Source organism: Antechinus flavipes, chromosome 5 (assembly GCF_016432865.1).
Source record: "Antechinus flavipes isolate AdamAnt ecotype Samford, QLD, Australia chromosome 5, AdamAnt_v2, whole genome shotgun sequence".
NCBI lineage: Eukaryota > Metazoa > Chordata > Mammalia > Dasyuromorphia > Dasyuridae > Antechinus > Antechinus flavipes.
The window spans coordinates 188,789,530-188,810,380 of NC_067402.1; the positions used below are offsets into that span (position 1 = coordinate 188,789,530).

General features: G+C 32.5%; 1 protein-coding gene across 4 annotated transcripts in view; it reads right to left on the reverse strand.

Annotated features, from left to right (window-relative positions):
• ATF7IP (activating transcription factor 7 interacting protein) overlaps positions 1 to 20,851 on the reverse strand; it is a 147,369-nt gene that overhangs the window by 12,177 nt on the left and 114,341 nt on the right. For 3 of the 4 annotated variants that reach the window (XM_052001596.1, XM_052001597.1, XM_052001595.1), the window contains exons 9-13: positions 19,842 to 20,474; positions 16,298 to 16,362; positions 9,190 to 9,268; positions 4,960 to 5,118; positions 2,668 to 2,856 (exon numbers count right to left, since the gene is read on the reverse strand). In XM_052001596.1, coding sequence (XP_051857556.1) covers positions 2,668 to 2,856; positions 4,960 to 5,118; positions 9,190 to 9,268; positions 16,298 to 16,362; positions 19,842 to 20,474 — 1,125 coding nt within the window. Of the gene's footprint in view, positions 1 to 2,667; positions 2,857 to 3,799; positions 4,693 to 4,959; positions 5,119 to 9,189; positions 9,269 to 16,297; positions 16,363 to 19,841; positions 20,475 to 20,851 lie in introns of those variants that run through there. The other variant, XM_052001598.1, reaches the window with a different exon arrangement.

Consider the following 20,851-nt stretch of genomic DNA (forward strand, 5'->3'; position numbering starts at 1 on the left):
TCACCTTGTTTATTTAACTTATATGTGGAGTACATCATGTAAAATGCCAATATAGATGAATCAAAAGCCAGATTAAGATTGTGGGGAGAAATATCTCTCTCAGATATGTACAGGATACCACACTGTTGGAAGAAAGTGAAGAGAATTAGCCTTTTGATGAGGGTGAAAGAGAAGAGGTGAAGAAAGAGGGTGAAAGCTGGTTTGAAGTTTAATATTAAAAAAAAAAAAAAAGATCTTGGCAACTAGTCCCATCACTTTCTGGGAAACAGAGAGAAAAATGGAAGAAGATGAGCCAGATTTTATATTCTTAAGATTCAAAGGTCATTGCAGACAAAGAGTGCAGCCATGAAATTAAAAGATAGTTGTTCCTTTGAAGGAAAGCTATGACAAACCTGGACAGTATACTAAAAAGCAGAAGACATCAATCCTTGCTGACAAAAGGTTATACTAATCAAAACTATAGTTTTTCCAATAGAGATTTGACTATGAAAATTGGACTATAAGGAAAGCTAAGCATCAGAGAATCAATGCTTTCAAACTGTGAAGCAGGAAGAGATTTTTGAGAGTTCCTTGGACAGCAAGGAGATCAAATCAGTCAACACTTAAAAGAAATTAATTCAGGCTATACACTGAAAGGTCAAATACTGTTGCTGAAGCCAGATAATGAGAAAACAGGATTCACTGAAACAGAACCTAATGCTGGGAAAGATTGAAGGCAAAAGGAAAAGAGAACTGCAGAAAATGAGATAGTTTCATGAAAACAACAAACATGAGGCCTCAAGAGATAGTGGAGAACAGAAGGGCCTAGAATACTACAGTCCATGGGCTCATGAAGAGTCAAACTCAAGTGAATAACTGAATAAGTTCCTAGGTCTGAAATAATACTCCAGGTGAGAGATTCTTAACCTGAGATCTATAAAATTCATCATAATGCAAAGGTGTCCATTACACAAAAGTGGTTAAGAAATCCTGCTCCAAGTGCAGAGGAGAACAGGACTATCAAATCTCTAGTTCTGGCTATGATGCTTCTCTTAATGTGGCCAAAGAGTACACAAGCTTTCCTGACTGTCAAATCATACAGCTGAGTCATACTGAGTATCTGCCTTATTTTGAGTTCATTACAAGTCTTAAATCTTTTGCCCAGACTGCAAGTTGATTTTTTTTTTTTTTTTTTGTTTGACCCATATGTAAAACACTGCATATGGATAAAGGATTGGTGGCATACTTCTCAAATTTTCAGATGACATAAAGTTGCAAAGAATAGTAAACACACTTAAATAAAGTTAAGATCCAAAAGGATATAAGAACAAGTTAAATGAAACTTCATAAAGATAAATGCAAACTCTTGAGCTTAAATTTTAAAAATTAACTTTACAAATATAAGATTGGGAAGAGAGGTATACTTAGAAAAAAGTTTGCACTTGAAATTTTATTAGTGAATACTGTGATATGGTAGCCAAAGTAACATAATTTTGAATTCTGTTAAGAGAGGAAAAGTAGCCAAGACTAGCCAGGAGAATATTGTTCTCTGGTCTGGGCTTACCTTAACTAGCAGTATTTAGTTTTGTGCATTCCACTTGAAGAACATTAATTAGTTACAAATGTATAGTGCACCCAGAGAAAGGAAATTTGTATGGTGAAAAGTCTGAAGTCCAACCCATATATAGATGGGAGAGCAGAAGATTTAGAAGGAGACATGAGAGTTGTCTTCAAGTATCAGAAGTACTGTCATGTGGAGGAAGAATTAGATTTGTTTACAAGATAACCAGAGCATGGAACTAGGAGTGAAGGGTAAAAGTTGCAGAGGGGTTAGTATTGATATAAGAAAAAACTAACTAAAAAGAGATTATATTAGGATGATGGGGATGGATTCTTCCTTTCAATACAAGCTTTTTAAACAAATGCAGTAAGGAATGTTATAGAAGGGATGAATTCCTACATGGTCTTTGAAGACCCTTCTATAATATGAGGTTCTATGATTCTTTGTTTCTATAACAAAGTTTTAATCCTAAAATAATATCTCATCAATGAATGAAACACATGACCTTTCAAGTCCTGTCTGAGCAAAACAAAAATACAGGAGAAAGAAGTGAAACATGTGAGAAGAATTTTAAAAAGCCTAACCTTGTGAAGATTAGGCTTCCCAAACCTTTTATCAGATTTTTTTTTTTCCTTTCTTTCCCCCACTCCCCGAGTTAATTAAGTCTTAAAATGTAACACAGCTACCTAAGTCTTTTTTCTTTATCTCCTTCCTTCTCATTTACTATTTCTCTCCTGAAACTGAAGAATATTCCACATGTTATCAGAGACTGTGTCTTGTTTTCTGAATGTGGAAAAAAGATATTTACTTTTAGTAAGAATAATATATGATTCTATTAGAGTCAGTATATTTTTATGGATATAAACAAGTATATTTTTAGGATAAATAATGGATGCTTAAATTTTAGTTCTGTAGTTGAATTAACATAACACAAATCAGTTAACCCAAAGCTGAGTGAAAGAGAGGTATGCAGATAATGTAAAAACAAATTTTCTGTAATTTAGTTTCTTGCTGAAATGAAAACAATTTTATTAGTTTCTAAAGACAATTTTGGTGTTTCATATTTAACGTTAACCTTTTCTAAATATTAGTTATTATCTGTAACCATTTTAAATGGTGTCTCTTACCATTTGGAGGATTGACCTGTCGAATAGGTACAGTAGAGTTTTGCAAAACTGCTCCTCTTACTGGAGCTTGGGCTGGTGGTGCAGGAAGAGTGGTATAAACCACTTGGTGATTAGTAGGAACTCTTGGAATAGGGAGTCTTGTAGTAGCCTGAGTCACTGGCCGATGTGTTACATTCACGGTGGTTGGAGCTGATGGGAAATGGAAAAAGATGTTAACAAACATGCAACAAACAAAAAAAGGTTTTATTATAAATAAAAGCCAACATTCTTGGTGTGAAAACTAACCTGATAGCATTAAAATGAGATCATAGATAAATCTGAAAAAATGTCAAATACTTAAACACAGTGCATAATACAAGAATTTCTGAGCTAACCAAAGTTCACAAAAATCTTTGTCATATCTTATGCTATTGAGTCATATATAAGGTCACAGAGAAATTCCAAGCTCAGGAGCTTCCCTCTTTTCCATTTTGGAAGAAAGAAAAATACAGGATAATCTATCAACAAAAGGGAAATAGACTTCTACATTTGGAAAAAAATAGAGAACAGCATCCTCCATTCAACAATTGCATTAATAACTTTTTATTAGTAGGAAAAGTCTATTGAAGGCTTCTTTTCCACTACTTTAGATTTAGGCTATGAGCTCTTCATTAAGGATTCAATAACTAAAAGTCTTGCTCCCCACCTCCTCCCCCCAACTAACTTTAAAAAAAGATATGGTTAACTTCCCTTCTCTTTGCTACCCAAGTTTACCATTTGTTTTAAACAACTGATTTTTCCTTGTACCAAAGCCCAAGATACCTAGCTACAACCTTTTCTTCCTTTCTTTACCCTCTCTGCTTCTTCATTCATTTCACTTTTTCAATGACAAATTCACTGAATCTTTTATTCTCACTAATAAACATCCCTCTTTCTTCCACCTTTTCACTGTGTTGTTTCTGAATTATCAGTCACTCCAATAGCAAAAGAAGGATTAAGGAAACCAAAAAAAAAAAAAAAAAAAAAAACCAAAAAACCCTTAAGTTCAATAAAAACTAACATAATGAAAAGAAAATCAACTAAGATCCATTAGCAAGAAATCTCAGAATTTAAGTTATTTCCATTGAAACTGTTACATAAAGATAAACAATCATTCATTTGACCATTTATTAAATCACTTACTTATGGCAGCCACCTATTTTAAAAGCACTGTGATAGGCAAAAGAAGAGATACAAACATAACAAGCATAAAGTCCTTGCCTTAAACCATGGTTGAGTAACTATTGTACCATTTAAACATATTCCAGCAATTAAGTGCAAAACAAAAACACAGCTACAAGTGAATTTAAGAGATCATTTTCTTGTCTGACAAAAGTAAATACATTCATTAAATATAGCTTCTTTCACAAAAATTTGACAATTTAGGATTATCAGGAATAGCTAATAGAGATGAATGATTTTTCAATAAGTAATTTAATAAATGTTATATGAAATATATTAATCACCTTTGAATTTTCACAAGTTTATGTCATGGTCTAGTGACCTATGAAAGCACTAGAAGGAACAGTGGTAGAAATCATTTCATTCTTAATCAAACATACAAGAGCAGAAACTGTTTTAAAAGTCACATTCTATGCGTTTGGTCCTAACAACAACAAATGAAAGTACATCTCCAGAAAATGAAACTCCCTTACTTGTAGAGCTGAGATACTATGGGTATCAAACATTCAATACATAATCAGATTTATTGATATATTACTTAATTTTACTGAACTGCTTTTTTATCTCTCTCTTTAGTCTTTGCTTTTATTTCTGGTTTTAAGGGAAAAGTAGGGAAGATACAAAAGATATTAAAGCTGATAAACATTCAAGTTGAAAAACTTATGTCAGCACATATTCTGTTGTAGCAGGTTCACAAAGGAAATGCTCCCTTCTTGGCTAGCTTTCATTCAGTTCTGGGTGGATAGGTTAAGATGTCAAAATCCTGAGTTATCTGATTAAAGGTTTCTTGAGACGGAGTGGATTTGGCGCTAGTGAACATCTCCTCTAGGGAAAGGAAAGTAAAGCACCAAAATCAGTTTAACATGTGGATAGTAGATCTCATAAACTTTTATCTCACATAAACTTTTATTTCTGAAAAGAGAAATATTAATCAAATGTAATACTGAACTATTTCATTCTTTTCAACTTTTTTTATTCCCCCATATATGACATCCCTCCACGATGACTTCAAATTCCCTAAAAACAAAAGGCAAACCCCAAGATTTTATTTCATCCAATTAAACTTAAGTAAGGCTATAAAGCAAATAATACCTGTAGGTAGTAGGTGTATGGTCGTTTGGGATGGTCCACTTGTTGGCACCCCAGCCTGCTGCAAAGGAGCAGGCTGCAAGGGTTGCAATGGACGAGGAAGCGGCTGAGTAGGCTGACTCATCGCTGACGACACAGATGTGTGATTTAGTTTTTTTGGATCTGTTAATGAAAGATTATTCATTGTCAGAAAATCAGAAGGCAGGGATAAGATAAATAATTTCTCTTTTCTAGGTAATGAGAATATAATATGTAAGCACCCTCTGAGATGTCAACAATTGCTTTCAAATCACAAGTAGGAAAGTACCACTTCCACTTTACTTAATTGAAAACTGAGCTATGATGTGATTATAACAAATATAATCTACAGTTGCATTTAGGTTTAAGAGTGAATTCTATCTCTTCAGATTAAAGCTAAGAATCTTGTTGACTGCAACAAATTCATTTTTAATTAAATGTCTGCAAAATCTTCTTTAACTAAATGAAATGAACATTTCTAGGAGTTTCTAATAGCTTCCCAAGGGCCTTGAGCTTCAAAATCAGATGCCAAATCTTTCCACTTCTATCAAGACATTTCTTTCTTCTACTATTCCATATGGCCCTTATACTTTTACCTAGACTAGTGTGAAAGCTTTTTGCCCCTCCAGTCTCTCCATTCGCCAACATATGTAGATTTGATAACTTCTGTCTCCTTTATCAAGATTGTCAGTGCTTTCATATTTTCTCTGCACAAACTCCTCAGCCTATACTTTGAAGGCTCTCTATAATTTGACTACAGCTTATATTTCCAAACACTTTATTTTACTCCCTATTCATGCAATCAAATGTTTTGTTAGCCTGCCCTAGTAAGTAGACATTTCCCAAATCTCTTTGTCTTTGCACGTTATGCCTCATACCTAAAATGCAATGCTTCCTCACCTGTACCTCTCAGAAAACTCCCTTTCCTTCAAGAATCAGGCTCAGATGCCCCTTTCTACCTAAAGTTTTTCCTACTTCCCTTTGCTCTCAATTGGTAGTGCTTCTTTCTTACTTATATGTGTATACTTTATACATCTTCTAGAATAAGTAAAGTCTTTGAGGGCAGGAGGTGTTTTTATCCTTGCATCCTACGTGCTTGATGGTTTGTAACAACCGTGTTGAATTAAATAGAATTCAATACTGCAATCCATGTAATATTCTTTTCATATGCTTAGGTTTACCATTAATTATCACTGGATCTAATTTTCTTTATCAACCATTTTCTTAAGGTACATACCTGAATCGGTCAATTTTTCCAGTATACCATTCATTTCATCATCTGTCTGCCCCAGAAAGAAGGGCACAAGCTTATAACTTAATATGGCACAAGCTATGTGGTATGACTTAAAGTGAAAGGATATCCAAAATTTATCTTCTCTTTCAAAGTACATGTAATGTAATCAAGAATTCTGTTGTTTTAAAATAAAGGCTTTTACCTATTATAGACTCTAAAATTATTTATGCAAATACTAGTGACTGGTAAAACCTTGATGGCTGATAAGATTCCCAGGACAAACTCTGTTTGCATTCTCTCAAAACCCCTTATACTTTCTTGACATTTTTATGAAGTTAAAACAGGACATTTGTTTCTTTGAAAATCAAATTAATCTACAAAATTTCAGGAATAAATGAGTTGTTTGACTCCACTCCTGTACTAATGTCAGTTTTTTATGAGGAGGAATAACAAACTGTTATCAAGCAAGCAAGAAGTGTCTAATATGCAACTATTATGTGCCAGGCACATGTAAGGTACTGGGCATAAAAAAACAAAAAATGAAACAATTCTACCCTCAATGCTAAAGATACTATGGAACATGAGAAATAAATAAAGAACAAGTAGACCAGCCAGTCAGAAAAGTTTGAGGGAAGTTATTAAAGGTCCAACGAATTAATATAGTTTTTAACAAGTAACAAGAAGGCACAGAGTGTGCTTAAGGAAAATCCTGTAGGGAAAAGAGTGGATCAGAATAGGGAAGGGCCTGATGCAGAAAGACCAAAAAATATTATGGCAAACACAGAGGGAAGTAGTGAGATCAGAACTGAAGTGGTACAGAAATGGAACTCAAAGTCAAAAGATTTGTGAAAGTAGAAAATGGCAAGATTTGAAAATGAGTATGTTGGGTGAAGAATATTGAAGGAAGACCACTGCCTTAACAGAAATGAGAGAATCTGTTAGAAAGGGAAGCGGCTGAAGATTTGAGAGAGATGGGGAAAAACTGAGGCTGCAGTCTATTGGAGACTGGAATCTGCTAGAGAAGACAAGAAGGGATCAAGTTATCAAGGGTACATGTAGAAAGATCATTACCAGAGAGAAAAGGAGAGAGTGAAAAAGAAACAATGTTAAGGAATTCTGTGAAGAGGAGGAAAACAGGGCTCTCATGGTGAGTGGCTTCAACTTATACAGTTAAAAAAGGGTTTAAGGCTTCACCTGAGAGGGAAATCAGAATTTATAGGAGGCTTGAGGAGAAGCTTCTGGAATGGCTTCTATAGATGGATCATCAATGGGGAATCATGAGAAAGAGAAAGAAAAGACTAATACTTCCTTTTCTACCTGGTTGACGACAGATAATCCATATTTGCAGTGTTACAGAATCAGCATGAGTCTGTAAAATTCTCCAGTTCTGCTGGATAGTACTTTAGTGGAGATAGATAGGAGTCATCCAAGTTTGGAGTACGACAAGAACAGGAGATGAGAATAATGCAGAGGACAATGCAGAATTGAATTACTAATTACAGAGTTGAGGTAGAGCAGAGGTAGTTGCCTGAAAAAGTACTGAGGATTAGAGAGACTAAAAGTTTACAAGGAGAGGAAAAATAGGTGTAAGAGGGAAGGCCTAGAAAGGGCTGGCATAATAGGAGGTTAGTGTCAGATAGAGGAATACCAGTCTTTAATCAATTAAATGGACCCTTAACGAGTCAATGAATGGTAAGATCCCCTTACTACCCATATCTGATGGCATTTATTCAGTGCCTAGAATGTTCAGGCACTATTTTTAGTGCTATACAAGTATATCACTTGATTATCACAATGATTCTGTTAAGTAGATGTTATTATTTTTTTGATTTTACATTTGAAGAAATTGAAGTAAATAAAGGTTACTTGTATAGTGTGAGGGCAAACTTGAATGCAATTCTTTCCTGACTCCAGGATTGGTGCTCAATTCATTATGCTATTTTGTTTCCCCTTCCTGATAGTATTCCTTATCAGGAATGGGAAACCTTTTTTCTGCCAAGGACCATTTGCATATTTTGAAAATCATTTGTGGGACCCACAAAATTATACACTTAAATAACTCAAGCAGTGAGAGGTTACTGTCGCCTTTGATTGCATCGGCAGATCCAGACCAAATGATTCCACAAGCCTTATGTGGCTGAGGGTTCCCCGTGCTCTAGATGGAATAAAGGAATGTCTTGGGATTTGAAAGAACTGAAGAAATGGGATGTTAAGGTTTTCTGAAGAAGCATCAACACATATGCCAGTTTCCTACTGTAAGGGAAGAATTCAGAAGGAATGAAAGCCATTCTTTCTGAATTCTTTGAGGAAGGAAGAAAATACGCTAGAACAGCACTTCTTGCTGTCTTTTATAATTATGCTCTTCACTTCCTGCCTACTCTATGTTTATTAAGTTTTGTTTGTTAAGCTCTGGCCTCATGGATTTTAAATAATACATAATTTTACTTGCTACTTCTAAAATAGCCAAAATTTACAAAAACAATTTAAGCCTCATGCAACATATAGCAAGGATTTCCATGCTTTCATAACAGAACTGCATTAAAGTAATAGTTGAAAAGTCAGTAAAAACAAGTTTTCTTTTTTGAACTATTAGTTTCCAAAGAACATCTAAACTGATGAATAAATTCATTTTTAAGAATAAAAAAAATCTGACAAAATTAGCAGATTTTGATACTTTATAATACCTAAAAATTCTGATAGGTTAAAGATAAAGACTAAGTTTTTTTGGGGGGAAGTGAACTGTTAATGTACATTTGTCAAGTCAGTGTTCTGGTAGCACACAAATTAACTTTTTATAACTAAAGTAGAAGCAGCCCAAAAGCCAAATATCAGAACTTTCTGGTATTTGTTTTAAGAACACCAACAAGAATACATTCATTATGTAAAATTTTGAAATGAAAGATTTTCAAGATCTCCAGAGACTGGTTTTGATCATTATTAATGTGAAGCACTCTCTAGAAAATGGAACTTTTTGAACTTACCTTGGGAAGTACCAACTTCTTCATCATCCAATGTGAGATCAATGACACCTCCTGAATCACTGCCTGTGGCTTTTCCACTCTGAAAGACAAAACTTCTGCATTTTGCAAAGGCAACTGGGGAGACATGAAAGAAGAGGAAAGGGGGGAAAGGGAATACTGGGCTGAAGCAAAAGGGGAAGGGGAGTTGGAAAAGTCTAGATTAGATACTAAATGGAAGGTGGAGGGAGCTGTGATAAGGCATGGAGGAATATGGAGTAGCAGGCATTATCCAGACTTTTAAATAAATTATACACCTTTAAAAGATGTTTGAGGAAAAGTTAGGATACTTTAGAGTCTTTTTACGGAAAATTTTTTATATATTAGTAAATGTAGAAAGGATAAATCAAGTGTATGACCCACGTAGAAATGTACTGTTACAGTGTTTATTATGAATTCAGAAAAAAAGTTAAAGAATGGAAGAGTGAATTAACAATATACAGTATTTCAATTCTTCAAATTCTTATTCATAGGAAAAGCTAGTGGCATTTTTTTATTTTCCCTAAAACACCCAGAAATTCATACTGTGGCAAACTTTCTAATGGAATTTAACTCAGGAAGTTTTCTTCAGGTTCAAAATTTATCATTGATTCATTTTAATACAATGATAACTATTACTTTAATGTTCTTTTCCTATCCCAGAACTAATTTCACTCCTTGATAGACCAGATAATTTCTGTAAAGGAACAGGGAAAAAAATCAGAAGCTAGGGTTAACAAGTGATTGATTTTAAAAAGCTCTACAAATCATATTAGATTATTGATTAGAAGGGGTAGATTCCTATGAATACACAGATACTCATTCTGTAGCAATTCCTGTCACCAGAATAAAGATGTCTAAGAAAAAGTTTAATATAATCTTCCTCTCTCCCTTTAGCACAATTCAATGGAAAAATATTCCATATACAAGGATATCAAGAAAATGATGAAAATTAAACTCTAAACAAAACAAATCACATCTCTTGCTAAGATAAGAATTTGGAAAGGATTGTTCATTGTTTTCAAGCTTCAAAATTGGCAGAAAAAAACAAATTTATTAAAAGTGCTAAAAATATCAAATAACTGTGAAAGAATCTTTTTTTAAATATGATGTGAATTATAAACTATATAATGGAAATCTCAGATAATAATTTAAAGATGTAATGGTATGTTTAATATATATTGAATTACATGTCATCTAGGGGAGAGAGTGTAAAGGGGGGGAGGGGACTGGAAGACAAGGTTTTTCAGTGTTAATGTTGAAAAATTATCCTTGCATATGTTTTGAAAACTTTGGGGCAGCTAGATGGATCAAGTGGATAGAATACTAGCTCTGAAGTCAAGATAACATGAATTCAAATCTGGTCTCAGACACTTAACATTTCCTATCTATGTGACCCTGGGCAAGTCACTTAATCCCAATTGCCTCAACAATAAAATAAAATAAAATAAAATAATAAAAATAAAAAACTTCAATTAAAGAAAAGATGTAATGGTAGAGGATACCAACAGTGCATACCACTGCAACAAATTACAACTGAATTAATCGAATTATTAAATTCAAACACAACTCTTTAATTATTGTTAAATGGTTATTAATTCGTAATATCAATTATTAAATCCAAATGTTAATTTAAAAAGTTGAATTAATTCTATGGCTACTTTTATATATTTAGATTTGCTCAATTCTTTCATTATTAAAGAATATCAGGCAATATAAAATATTATTGAGCTGTTAATGAATTTGGATTAAGTCTCTCACTAGAGTTATTAGGGGGAAAGAAAAGCACACATTCTATTTTTTTCTAGACCTATATCAAGTATTTTAACATGTAATAGAAATCATTCTTGGTTTATAGGAGTGTGAATGTTATCTGTGAAAGAATTGAGGGATTAGGACCCCAAATGATTAATTATGGGAACTGAGTGAACCACAACTGACTATATCTTGTCTAGTACAATTTCTGTCTTTGAAGAAATTTTATTCAATTGGGAGAACTAGGAGAAAATTTTATTGCACTGTTTGAATCTAGAAGTGACAAGGATGGAAAACTGGACCATTTCTATCTGCTAATTAGGAACAATTAGCAAGTTACCTTGACTAGTAAGCTAGTTAGATCCAAATATTAATGAAAAGAGTTTTCTCACAATCAGACATCTCAAGCAATCTATTTATCATGTGAGAAAACTAGCCTCATAATGGTTACAATAAGCATTTCCAAGTTCTTCTGAACAGACACAGACATTCAGGCAAAGTAAGACAACTATTTTTCTGATTTCATGGAAATACATCTATTTGCTCTTTCCCTCCCAAATTTGCAAAATCTTTTCAGATTCCCTGACTTTTACACTCTTCTAGAAAAAATAGGTCACAGAATTAAGAAAATACAAACACACATACACACACACATTGTACAGAATCAATATTACATAACTCAATAGTAGTTTATTTCTGAGCAAAAATATTTTGCAAGCTTCCCACTGTGAAATACACACAATGCATCAAATTGGTTTCATGGAACAAATGTGGATATATCACTACAGTGATCTATATATATATATATATATATGTATATGGGTAGATAGATAGATAAAACATCTATTAACATCTACATTCCTATTTAAATCAGTAAAGTGTTTACTCACTAAATTTCAATGATTTTAAGGAAAAGCTCAATTTAATCTTGTGAAAAATAAGAATTAATGAAATGGTTTTTTTCTTTTTTAAATATAGATTTATTACTTACCACAATAATTCTAAAAGAATTTAGGACATCTCCTAAGTAAAAGATGTATCAATGAATTAAATAACTACAATTTGTAATTACACAATATACAAAATGAATATATTCTCTAATATTATCTAACTTATCATAAATTCCAATTAATGAAGTCAGAATGAGATCTTTTTACTTGAGAAATCTCTCAAGGAATGTTAGTAATGAGAGATAAGTAGACAATTTTGATTTCTCATCAACAGAATGGGATTGATTAACAACCTTTATTGGGGGAGAAATCTCCCAAATCTGCAAATACTCTGGGCTCTGCTTCTTCTTCTTCTTCTTCTTCTTTTTTAAAGTGATAACTCTAAAGATTAAGGGGAAGAGAGGGAACCTACTAAGCCTACGTATTCAATCAATACATAGAAGAACTTTGGTTCTTCATCAACCTACTATAGGAGTTACTAAACGTCTCTGAAGTAATTAGCTTATCATAAGACCACCACTCTGTCCCTCAATTTTGTTCCTTATTTGTAAGACACTTTGTATTAAATGACTTAAGACTTTTTTTTACAGACCTAAGAGTTCAAAAAACTTAATAAGATATGTGAACAAAAATCTTAATGGGGGTGCGGTGTTTAACTTTATTATATCTACACCTATATTTTGGAAAGCTAATCTATATTTTCAAGACCGGTTATGAATTATGGTGTTAGTTTGCTATAATATAATACCATGTTTTAGGTATTTAATTTAAATCTTTATTCTGTATGCTTTCAATAAAAATCCTTCAAAATTAGAATAATGGATCCTAATGACTCCATGAGATAGCAGGAAAGAATAAAACTTAAAAGACTGAAAAAAATTAAAAAATGTGAATTATCTCATAGAAAAAAAATAATGATCTGGAAAACTATCAAGGAGAGGTAATTTAAGAATCAATAAAGGATCTGAAAGTCAAGAACAAAAAAGAGCCTAGACATATTTAAGAAATCATAAAAAAAAAAAAAGTGCCTATGCCTCTTAAAACCAGGTAACAAAGCAAAATAAAAAGAATCCATCAGTAATCAATCAAATAAAAACTCCTAGGAATATTAAAGTCAAAATTCAAAACTTCCAGATAAAGGAAACTATACATTTAAAGCAACCAGAAATAAAGACTACAAGAACTGAGCAAAGTGAGCACCACACAAGATTCATCCCAGAAAAATAAAGAACTCCAAATGTGGCATTCTAGAAAGGTAAATGATAGGTTTACAATCAAGAATAACTAGACCCTTAGTGATAATATTTTAGGAATATTTTAAAATAATGCTTTGTTATGTAATTTTGCAAGTCTTTTTTAGACTTGCAATTGTATTTGTAATTTTCTGCAACTATATGCTACAAAACGTGAGGTATGGTGGTGTGTGGCTATAATTGCAAGTACATGGGAAGCAAGATCTGATGGCTCTTTCAAACTCAAGAGTAGTTTACCTAAGGCGTGGTATTGGAACCCATATTTCTGTGACTTATTCTGTTCCTTTTCCTTCTATATCTTCACCAGCACTTCCTTTTCTTCATTTTATGTTCTACTTTTACAGAAACCAAAAAATGGTCCTTCTATCTTTCTAATTTAGATATTGTAGAGTACTGCTTATAAAAATTGCACTATTGGTCTTCCTTTTTTGAGGTAAATCTGGGCTGAGTAACAAAGCAAAACATCATTTCCTTCCTTTTTAAAGAATGCTGTTGTCCACTGTAGCTTTTGACAAAATACAATTATTATTTCTATTAAAACACTGGAAAGCATAGTAAAGGAAAGCTTTCTTTTTTAATTTTTATTTAATAATTACTTTATATTGACAGAATCCATGCCAGGGTAATTTTTTTTTTTTACAACATTATCCCTTGCACTCGTTTCTGTTCCGATTTTTTCCCCTCCCTCCCTCCACCCCCTCCCCTAGATGGCAAGCAGTCCTTTATATGTTGGATATGTTGCAGTATATCCTAGATACAATATATGTTTGCAGAACTGAACAGTTCTCTTGTTGCATAGGGAGAATTGGATTCAGAAGGTATAAATAACCCGGGAAGAAAAACAGAAATGCAGATAGTTCACATTCGTTTCCCAGTGTTCTTTCTTTGGGTGTAGCTGCTTTTGTCCGTCATTTATCAATTGAAACTCAATTAGGTCTCTTGGTCAAAGAAATCCACTTCCATCAAAATATGTCCTCATACAATATCGTTGTCGAAGTGTATAATGATCTCCTGGTTCTGCTCATTTCACTTAGCATCAGTTCATGTAAGTCTCGCCAGTCCTCTCTGTATTCATCCTGCTGGTCATTTCTTACAGAACAATAATATTCCATAACATTCATATACCACAATTTGCCCAGCCATTCTCCAATTGATGGGCATCCATTCATTTAAGGAAAGCTTTCTATCTTAAACTAAGAGTCAACATTATCTGTTAAGGGAAGTAAGCTAGAGAGACCTTTTCAATAGCATAAAGGTAAAGCAAAAGTTCATTATCACCATTATTACTCAAAATATTCATTATAACAATAAGAAAAAAGAACTGGAAGGAAAAAGCACCAAGAAAAAGATATTATTAATGAGAAAACTGGACAATTTGAATTCTCTAGAATACTAATTATTTTATATTGTCCATTTAATGAGGAGCTTCTGAATTTCTTCCTTGCTAAGTTTTCTGACAATGGCATATGACATTATGCACATCGGTAGCCATGGATGAATAAGGATGCGTTTCATTTCTTTCCTGGTGAAACAGTGGAATTGAATGAACATGCTTGTTTTACCCTGAAGCTACTGGAAAGGCCTCTCTAGCTTACCTCTCTTTACAGATAATGTTGGTTCTTAGTTTTGGATAGATACTACTTATTTTAAGAAAAGCTTTCATTCTTCTGCTTTATAATTTTAATAGGAATAGTAGTTGTATTTTGTCAAAAGATGAATAAAAACTTAACAAGACTGAAATTAGTATACAGCTTTTCATTATTATTACTGTTTTAAACATTTTTTTTCTTTTAGTCTTGAAAAGGTTATTTAGCATGCTCATTAACAATGCTATGAGAAAGAATTTTTAAAAGTTCTTTGATTCACTGAATATGAAATTCTTGGTATATGTTATTCTTGAACAAATGTCATTTAAAGTCTCTGAATATAACTTCTAAAACATTCTATATTTTATACTGTGTAACTAGTTCAACATATATTTTAAATGAAGCTAAAATCCAGGATTCAAGAAAAGTCTGATTGTCTTCCTGTTTGCTGTTCCTACCCAAATTTTTCCTTTTTTAACAGTATATGACAGACTATAAAATTGGAAAATAAAATTGTTTCTTTAATTATGGCTGTTATATTATTAAATAGATCCATAAAATGTCTGAGAGATTTTATTTTTGGTTGAAATTCTGTAAAGTGAAGGTCACATGATAGTGGAAAAATTATGACTCGAATTACAGTGAAGAGAAACATGAAACAGACTAATCATAAAGCTACATAATTTAGCTCTATCACAAAGAAATACATATTCACCTCTCACCTGAAGACATTCACTGAATTAAAAAAAAATTCTACCTCATAAACCAGAAATATGAACTAATTTAGCCCTAAAAATGAATATAATCAAGATCAAATGTCATTACACATGAGATTTCTATCCTATTTTCTCAAATACATATACCAGTCATTTCTTCCTACCACACTAGAGAATTTTGTTCTTTTTAGTTGTAAATGTTTTCAAAAATGGATAAGACTTATGATGTATACATAGGGGATGTGTATATGTAAATTATATATAAAACACGATCAATCAGAACTTCAGTAGGTTTTTGTTGCTTTCACAAATAGAAAACTAGGAAAGTTAGTAGGAAATCCAAAACCAGGTTTTTACTTTAGGCAATGAGATAGAAGGTTTATGAGTTTTGTCCAACTTCTAAAAAGTTTCTCATTAATTAGCTTACTGCCCTTCCTTTTAAAAGTTGCAGCTGATGATAAAGACAAATTAATGATTAAAAAACTACAAACAATTTATCAAGAAAATTTTTATAGAAGGAAGATAAAAACCAGGTAGAATTCTTAGTAGTACATCAAGGTACTCAAGGAGACTGCTCTAAGAATTCATGTGTATAATCCAAGAAGCAACTAAGCAATATACTAAAACAAAAATTATAATGGAAACATTAGAAACATTTGTAATAGTGTCACTGTAGAAGAAAATATACTTCTTGTCAACCATGTAAGAAATAAAAGAAAGCATTTGAATGAACAATTGTAAAAACAGTTGATTAAAAATGTGATCAGAGAAATAATTGAGATATATATCCCTGTGGATTTTAACTGAGATTTTATGATGAAGAATAATCCTACCTGTGGTGTATTTTCAGCTGCTCTTTTATTCACAGACGCATCTGTGGTTTTGTTGGTCTGGTTCTCTAAGGAATCAAAAACAATTTTCCTTTCAACTAGAGCAGCACACAGCATAACAAATGTTTCAACAACCAGAATAGTTCACAGAAAATTTAAATATTTCTCTTTTTAAAAAATACATTTAATTTAATTTTACTCTTCTACGGCAGAGATGATAAAATCCAAGACAATTTAAATAAAAACATATTGTTAATCAAATGAGTCATTTGTACGGTGTGAAACAACCTTAATTGTTTCTCAAAATACATAGCTAAATGACATTTCTCAATATGCAAAGTGATGATTTTGGTTAATTAGTTTGTTAATTACTATATAATGAGAAAACTGAATAAATATACAAGTACTTAACTTTCTGAAAATAACTGAAGTAATTTCTAAGTTCAAGTTCCACTTCAGTCAAATACTGATTATGTGACTTGTCAGGTCACAATCCCTCAGTGTGTCAGACTAAGCAAGTTGTTTAGTATATAGAGATCTGTACTACTAGAGGAAGTTTCCCCAATAGAAGTTTCCCAAGTCAGTGAAATCACAAATCCATCACTCAGCCTCCCTCCCTTCCTGCCCCAACCCCAAAGCAATTTTTCTGAAATTACATAGAAACGAATGACTACCACCTGCATCAGTTAATCAAAGATATCTGGGGGATGTTTTTGCCATACTCTTTATCAATAAAACAATCACCACAAAAAATAATGCAAACTTTTACTTAACTAACAGAGGTATTATATTCTCAAGTTTTCTTGAAAATAGTTATTACTACAGTTTTGGTCATGTATACTTATTGTGTATCTAATTTATACTTTAATATACTTAACATCATCCTGCCATCTAGGGGAGGGAGTGGGAGGAAGGAGGGGAAAAATTGGAACAAAAGGTTTGGCAATTGTCAATGCTGTAAAATTACTCATACATATAACTTGTAAATAAAAAGCTATTAAAAAAAAGAAAGAAAATAGTTATTACTTAAACATGTTTGGTCAAGGCAGCAGAAGAAACTAAAACTAATGAATATAATAAATAGCCAACTTTATCTGTACTATTCTCTTTGTTTATTCACAGGCCAACAAAGAGGGAATAAAAATTTTTCTTTTTAAAAAAATTTCCAAAATATTTCTAAAGAATACATTCTATAAGCACCTGCTTTTATTAATTAAGGCATCTCTTAATGATGAATTCAGCAATCTCAGATGAATATAAGTACTTAAGGAGTTTCTAGCAGAACCCCTTGATACGATTTGTGAAGCAATATGTTCACAGCAGAAAGACTACTATATTGGTAGGCAGCAAATATCTAAACTCAACTTCCACCTGTGATCATGGGTTTTCATTTAATCTCTCAGAATTGTGGATTCCTCACCTGTAAAATGAGGATGTCTAAGTACAAGGTATTTTTTGGTTTTGGATTTTGGTCAAGATCAGACAAGACCAATAGTTCTCAATTCTAAAATACATTTCATTTGGTGGTAATAATAAATATTAGAGTCCATATCACAACCAACTCTTCTTTTAAGCTTCACCCTGATATTCTGGTATTGAGAACAATATCAAGAAATCAAACTAGAGATTTGGCCACATGATTACATGGTTGGAGAACAGATTATCTTGATTAGAATAATGTTCTGCTCAATAATGTTAAAAGATACACTATATATGGATCACTAATTGCAAAATATTTACACTAAAATGCATAAAAGTAAAATCAAATAGACACAATTTAATCTCTTATGATTCAGAAATATCTTTTAGAGTATTAACATATGTGTATGACTGGAATAACCCACAAATGTTCATACAAGTATGAAATACCATCAAAATTAAACTCATCCTAAAATATGGATATGTTTACATAGAACAATTACAATATATTTAAACAACTAGTACATTATTAATATGCATTACCAGTCAAACTTGTTTTTAACTATATTTGTAAACACACTAGCAATACTGAAAAAAGTTCATAGATAATGATGTTCTATCATAAAAATGAATCTTCTGAAATAAATTGAGAATTCCTACTTTTACTTTTGCATACTTTATAGAATAAGTTAGCTCTTTTTTTTCAGCTGAAAAAAGTTCAACAATATCTTTATAACCCAAAGATAAGATTTTAAATATTTTTTAATAATAAATTATTCATAGACACATATACAAAGACAAAGTGGCACACATTGCTTCACTATCTTTCTGTTGGTGTAGTTGGTTGGTTGTTGCCCAAAATTACATCCTTATGTTAGAGTCGTTAGTGTATCTGACTGTGGCTGATGAGACCAATATGAGCTCAAAATGCTCCTCCACAGGTCAAATCCAAATAGTTTCTATGAATATTTGGGGTGGCTTCTCTAACTTTGCACATATAGCATTTGTGCACTGAATAAGATGATGATGAGTCTTGGCCAACAGACCTAAATTATGATTAAACTAGTATTTGTCTTGAAATGTCATAGAACTATATCCTAGTTTTAGTATTTATCATTACTACAAAGTAATGGTTATCAATGCTTACAAGTTGCCAAGGAGTAGGCTACTGAACAGATAAGGTCATATGTGCATATGTAAGATACAATATAGTTAGTAAATGAAAAGTTGATTATGACAATATGCTTGATATTTTATTTTGAAAAGATATGTTTTGCTTTAGAAGCTAATTATTGAACATCATTTTCTGAATGATAAATGGGAAATTTTATAACCCTTGAATCTGCCTCTTGATACTTTTGACTTTTGAAAATAGTTAAGAGAAAGTGAGAGCAGAAACACCATCTAAACAAGAAGATGGGAGCAAAGATGTGCCTTCTTGAAAATAAAAATTACTTACGTGGACTTTGAATTTTTAAAAGATTTTAGACATTAAGTTGATTATACTATGAGCATTTGATAATGAAGTAATTTTTTTTTTTACATCTAAATATATACTCATAAATATTATGGTTTTGTATAGCAAATAAATCTTGATAATACTAGCTCATTTCCTATGTCTTCCCCTCCTTCCCAAACACCTCACCCTTTTGGCCCCCAAATACCTCAATTGTACTGTAAAAACTAACTAATTGAGATTTTAGAATAGTCTTATTTTTGGAGAAACATAGGGCGATACAGGCGAGAAAGGTGTAATTTGAAAGGCACATGAACAGAAACCTGGAATCTATTCTTCCTAACAAAATTATTTTCTTTATACAAGAAAAATTTTCCAGAACAACTTCTGAAAAAAGCTAAAATAACTTGTTTGATTTACATGAAAAGTATATTACAATTTTTTAAAACTTGTAGTACACAATTTTTAGCTTCTCTGTACTCCCAATAAAACCCATGAGTCTTTTTTCTCATTTATAGATGTCAAGGATTAAACTCATTCTAAGGGGATTCTATTTACCCTGTTTCTTTATCTAAGTGACTAGAATTCTAGCCTAGTCACTGACACAATTTAATTTTCCAAAGTCTATTTCCCTTACTGTCAACACTAATATAAAAACACATGATAACTTACCAATTCTAGATGGAACTGTGGTACTGCTAGGCTCAGCAGTAGAAGTAGTACCAAATGCAGCAAGTGGAATTTTCATCTGTATAGATCGATTGCTGGCTGGATTAAACAGTCCTGAAGTACCTACTGCAGGTAAAGAAGTCCTTGTGGCTTGTGCAATAGGGTGTGCTGCTGAAACAGCCTGTACTGCAAGTGTTGTTCCTAAAGGTGCAGCACTGGCTGGAGAGTTCCTCTGAATACTAGGACTGGTTACAGATGGGCTGTTATTTGGTTTGGTGGGGTTTGTTGATGGCAAGGGTGTGGGATTTTTGGTAAGACCACTAACTGTAGACTGACTTTGCACAGAAATAAATTCAACATTGCCAGGCTGTTGATTAGTGACCAAAGTCCCTGTGTGGCCCTGTAGGAGCTGAGGCTGGGAGGATACTGCAACAGGTACATGTAGAATCACTGGCAAAGACTGTAAAGATATTGTTGGTTGCGAGTTTCCACTAGACACCTGGGTAGAAGCAACTACTGGAGCCGTAGTTGGTGCAGGAAGAACTGATGCCGTCAAGGAACCAGAGGTTACTGGAGTTTGAGATTTAGGTTGACCACCAACCATTGTCTGCGGGGTGGCAAGACTGGTTGAAGAAACTACAAATAGGGAGAAGATTAGTATGAATTTCAATGAGTCACTTGTATTTTTAATTATCAACTGGATTAAAGTAATGAAAACATTCAAATATTATGTTAATTTGTAGATAGCAGAAAAACTTTTATAAAACCTTATTTAGAATTAAAAAACTGAGTAATCAGAATAATTTCTGAAGAAAATTATATTGCATTCATTAGTACAAAGAGAGCTCAAAAATGATAATTAATGCAAGAAAAGTTGTTATACTAACAAAAAGCCTGTTTTGTTAGATACAATGTCAAGAGTTAATTTCTGAGCAAACACTAGGAAAAATAACAAGGAAACAAATAAATACTAACTATATTTATAAAAAAGCAATATATAAATCTAAGGTGTA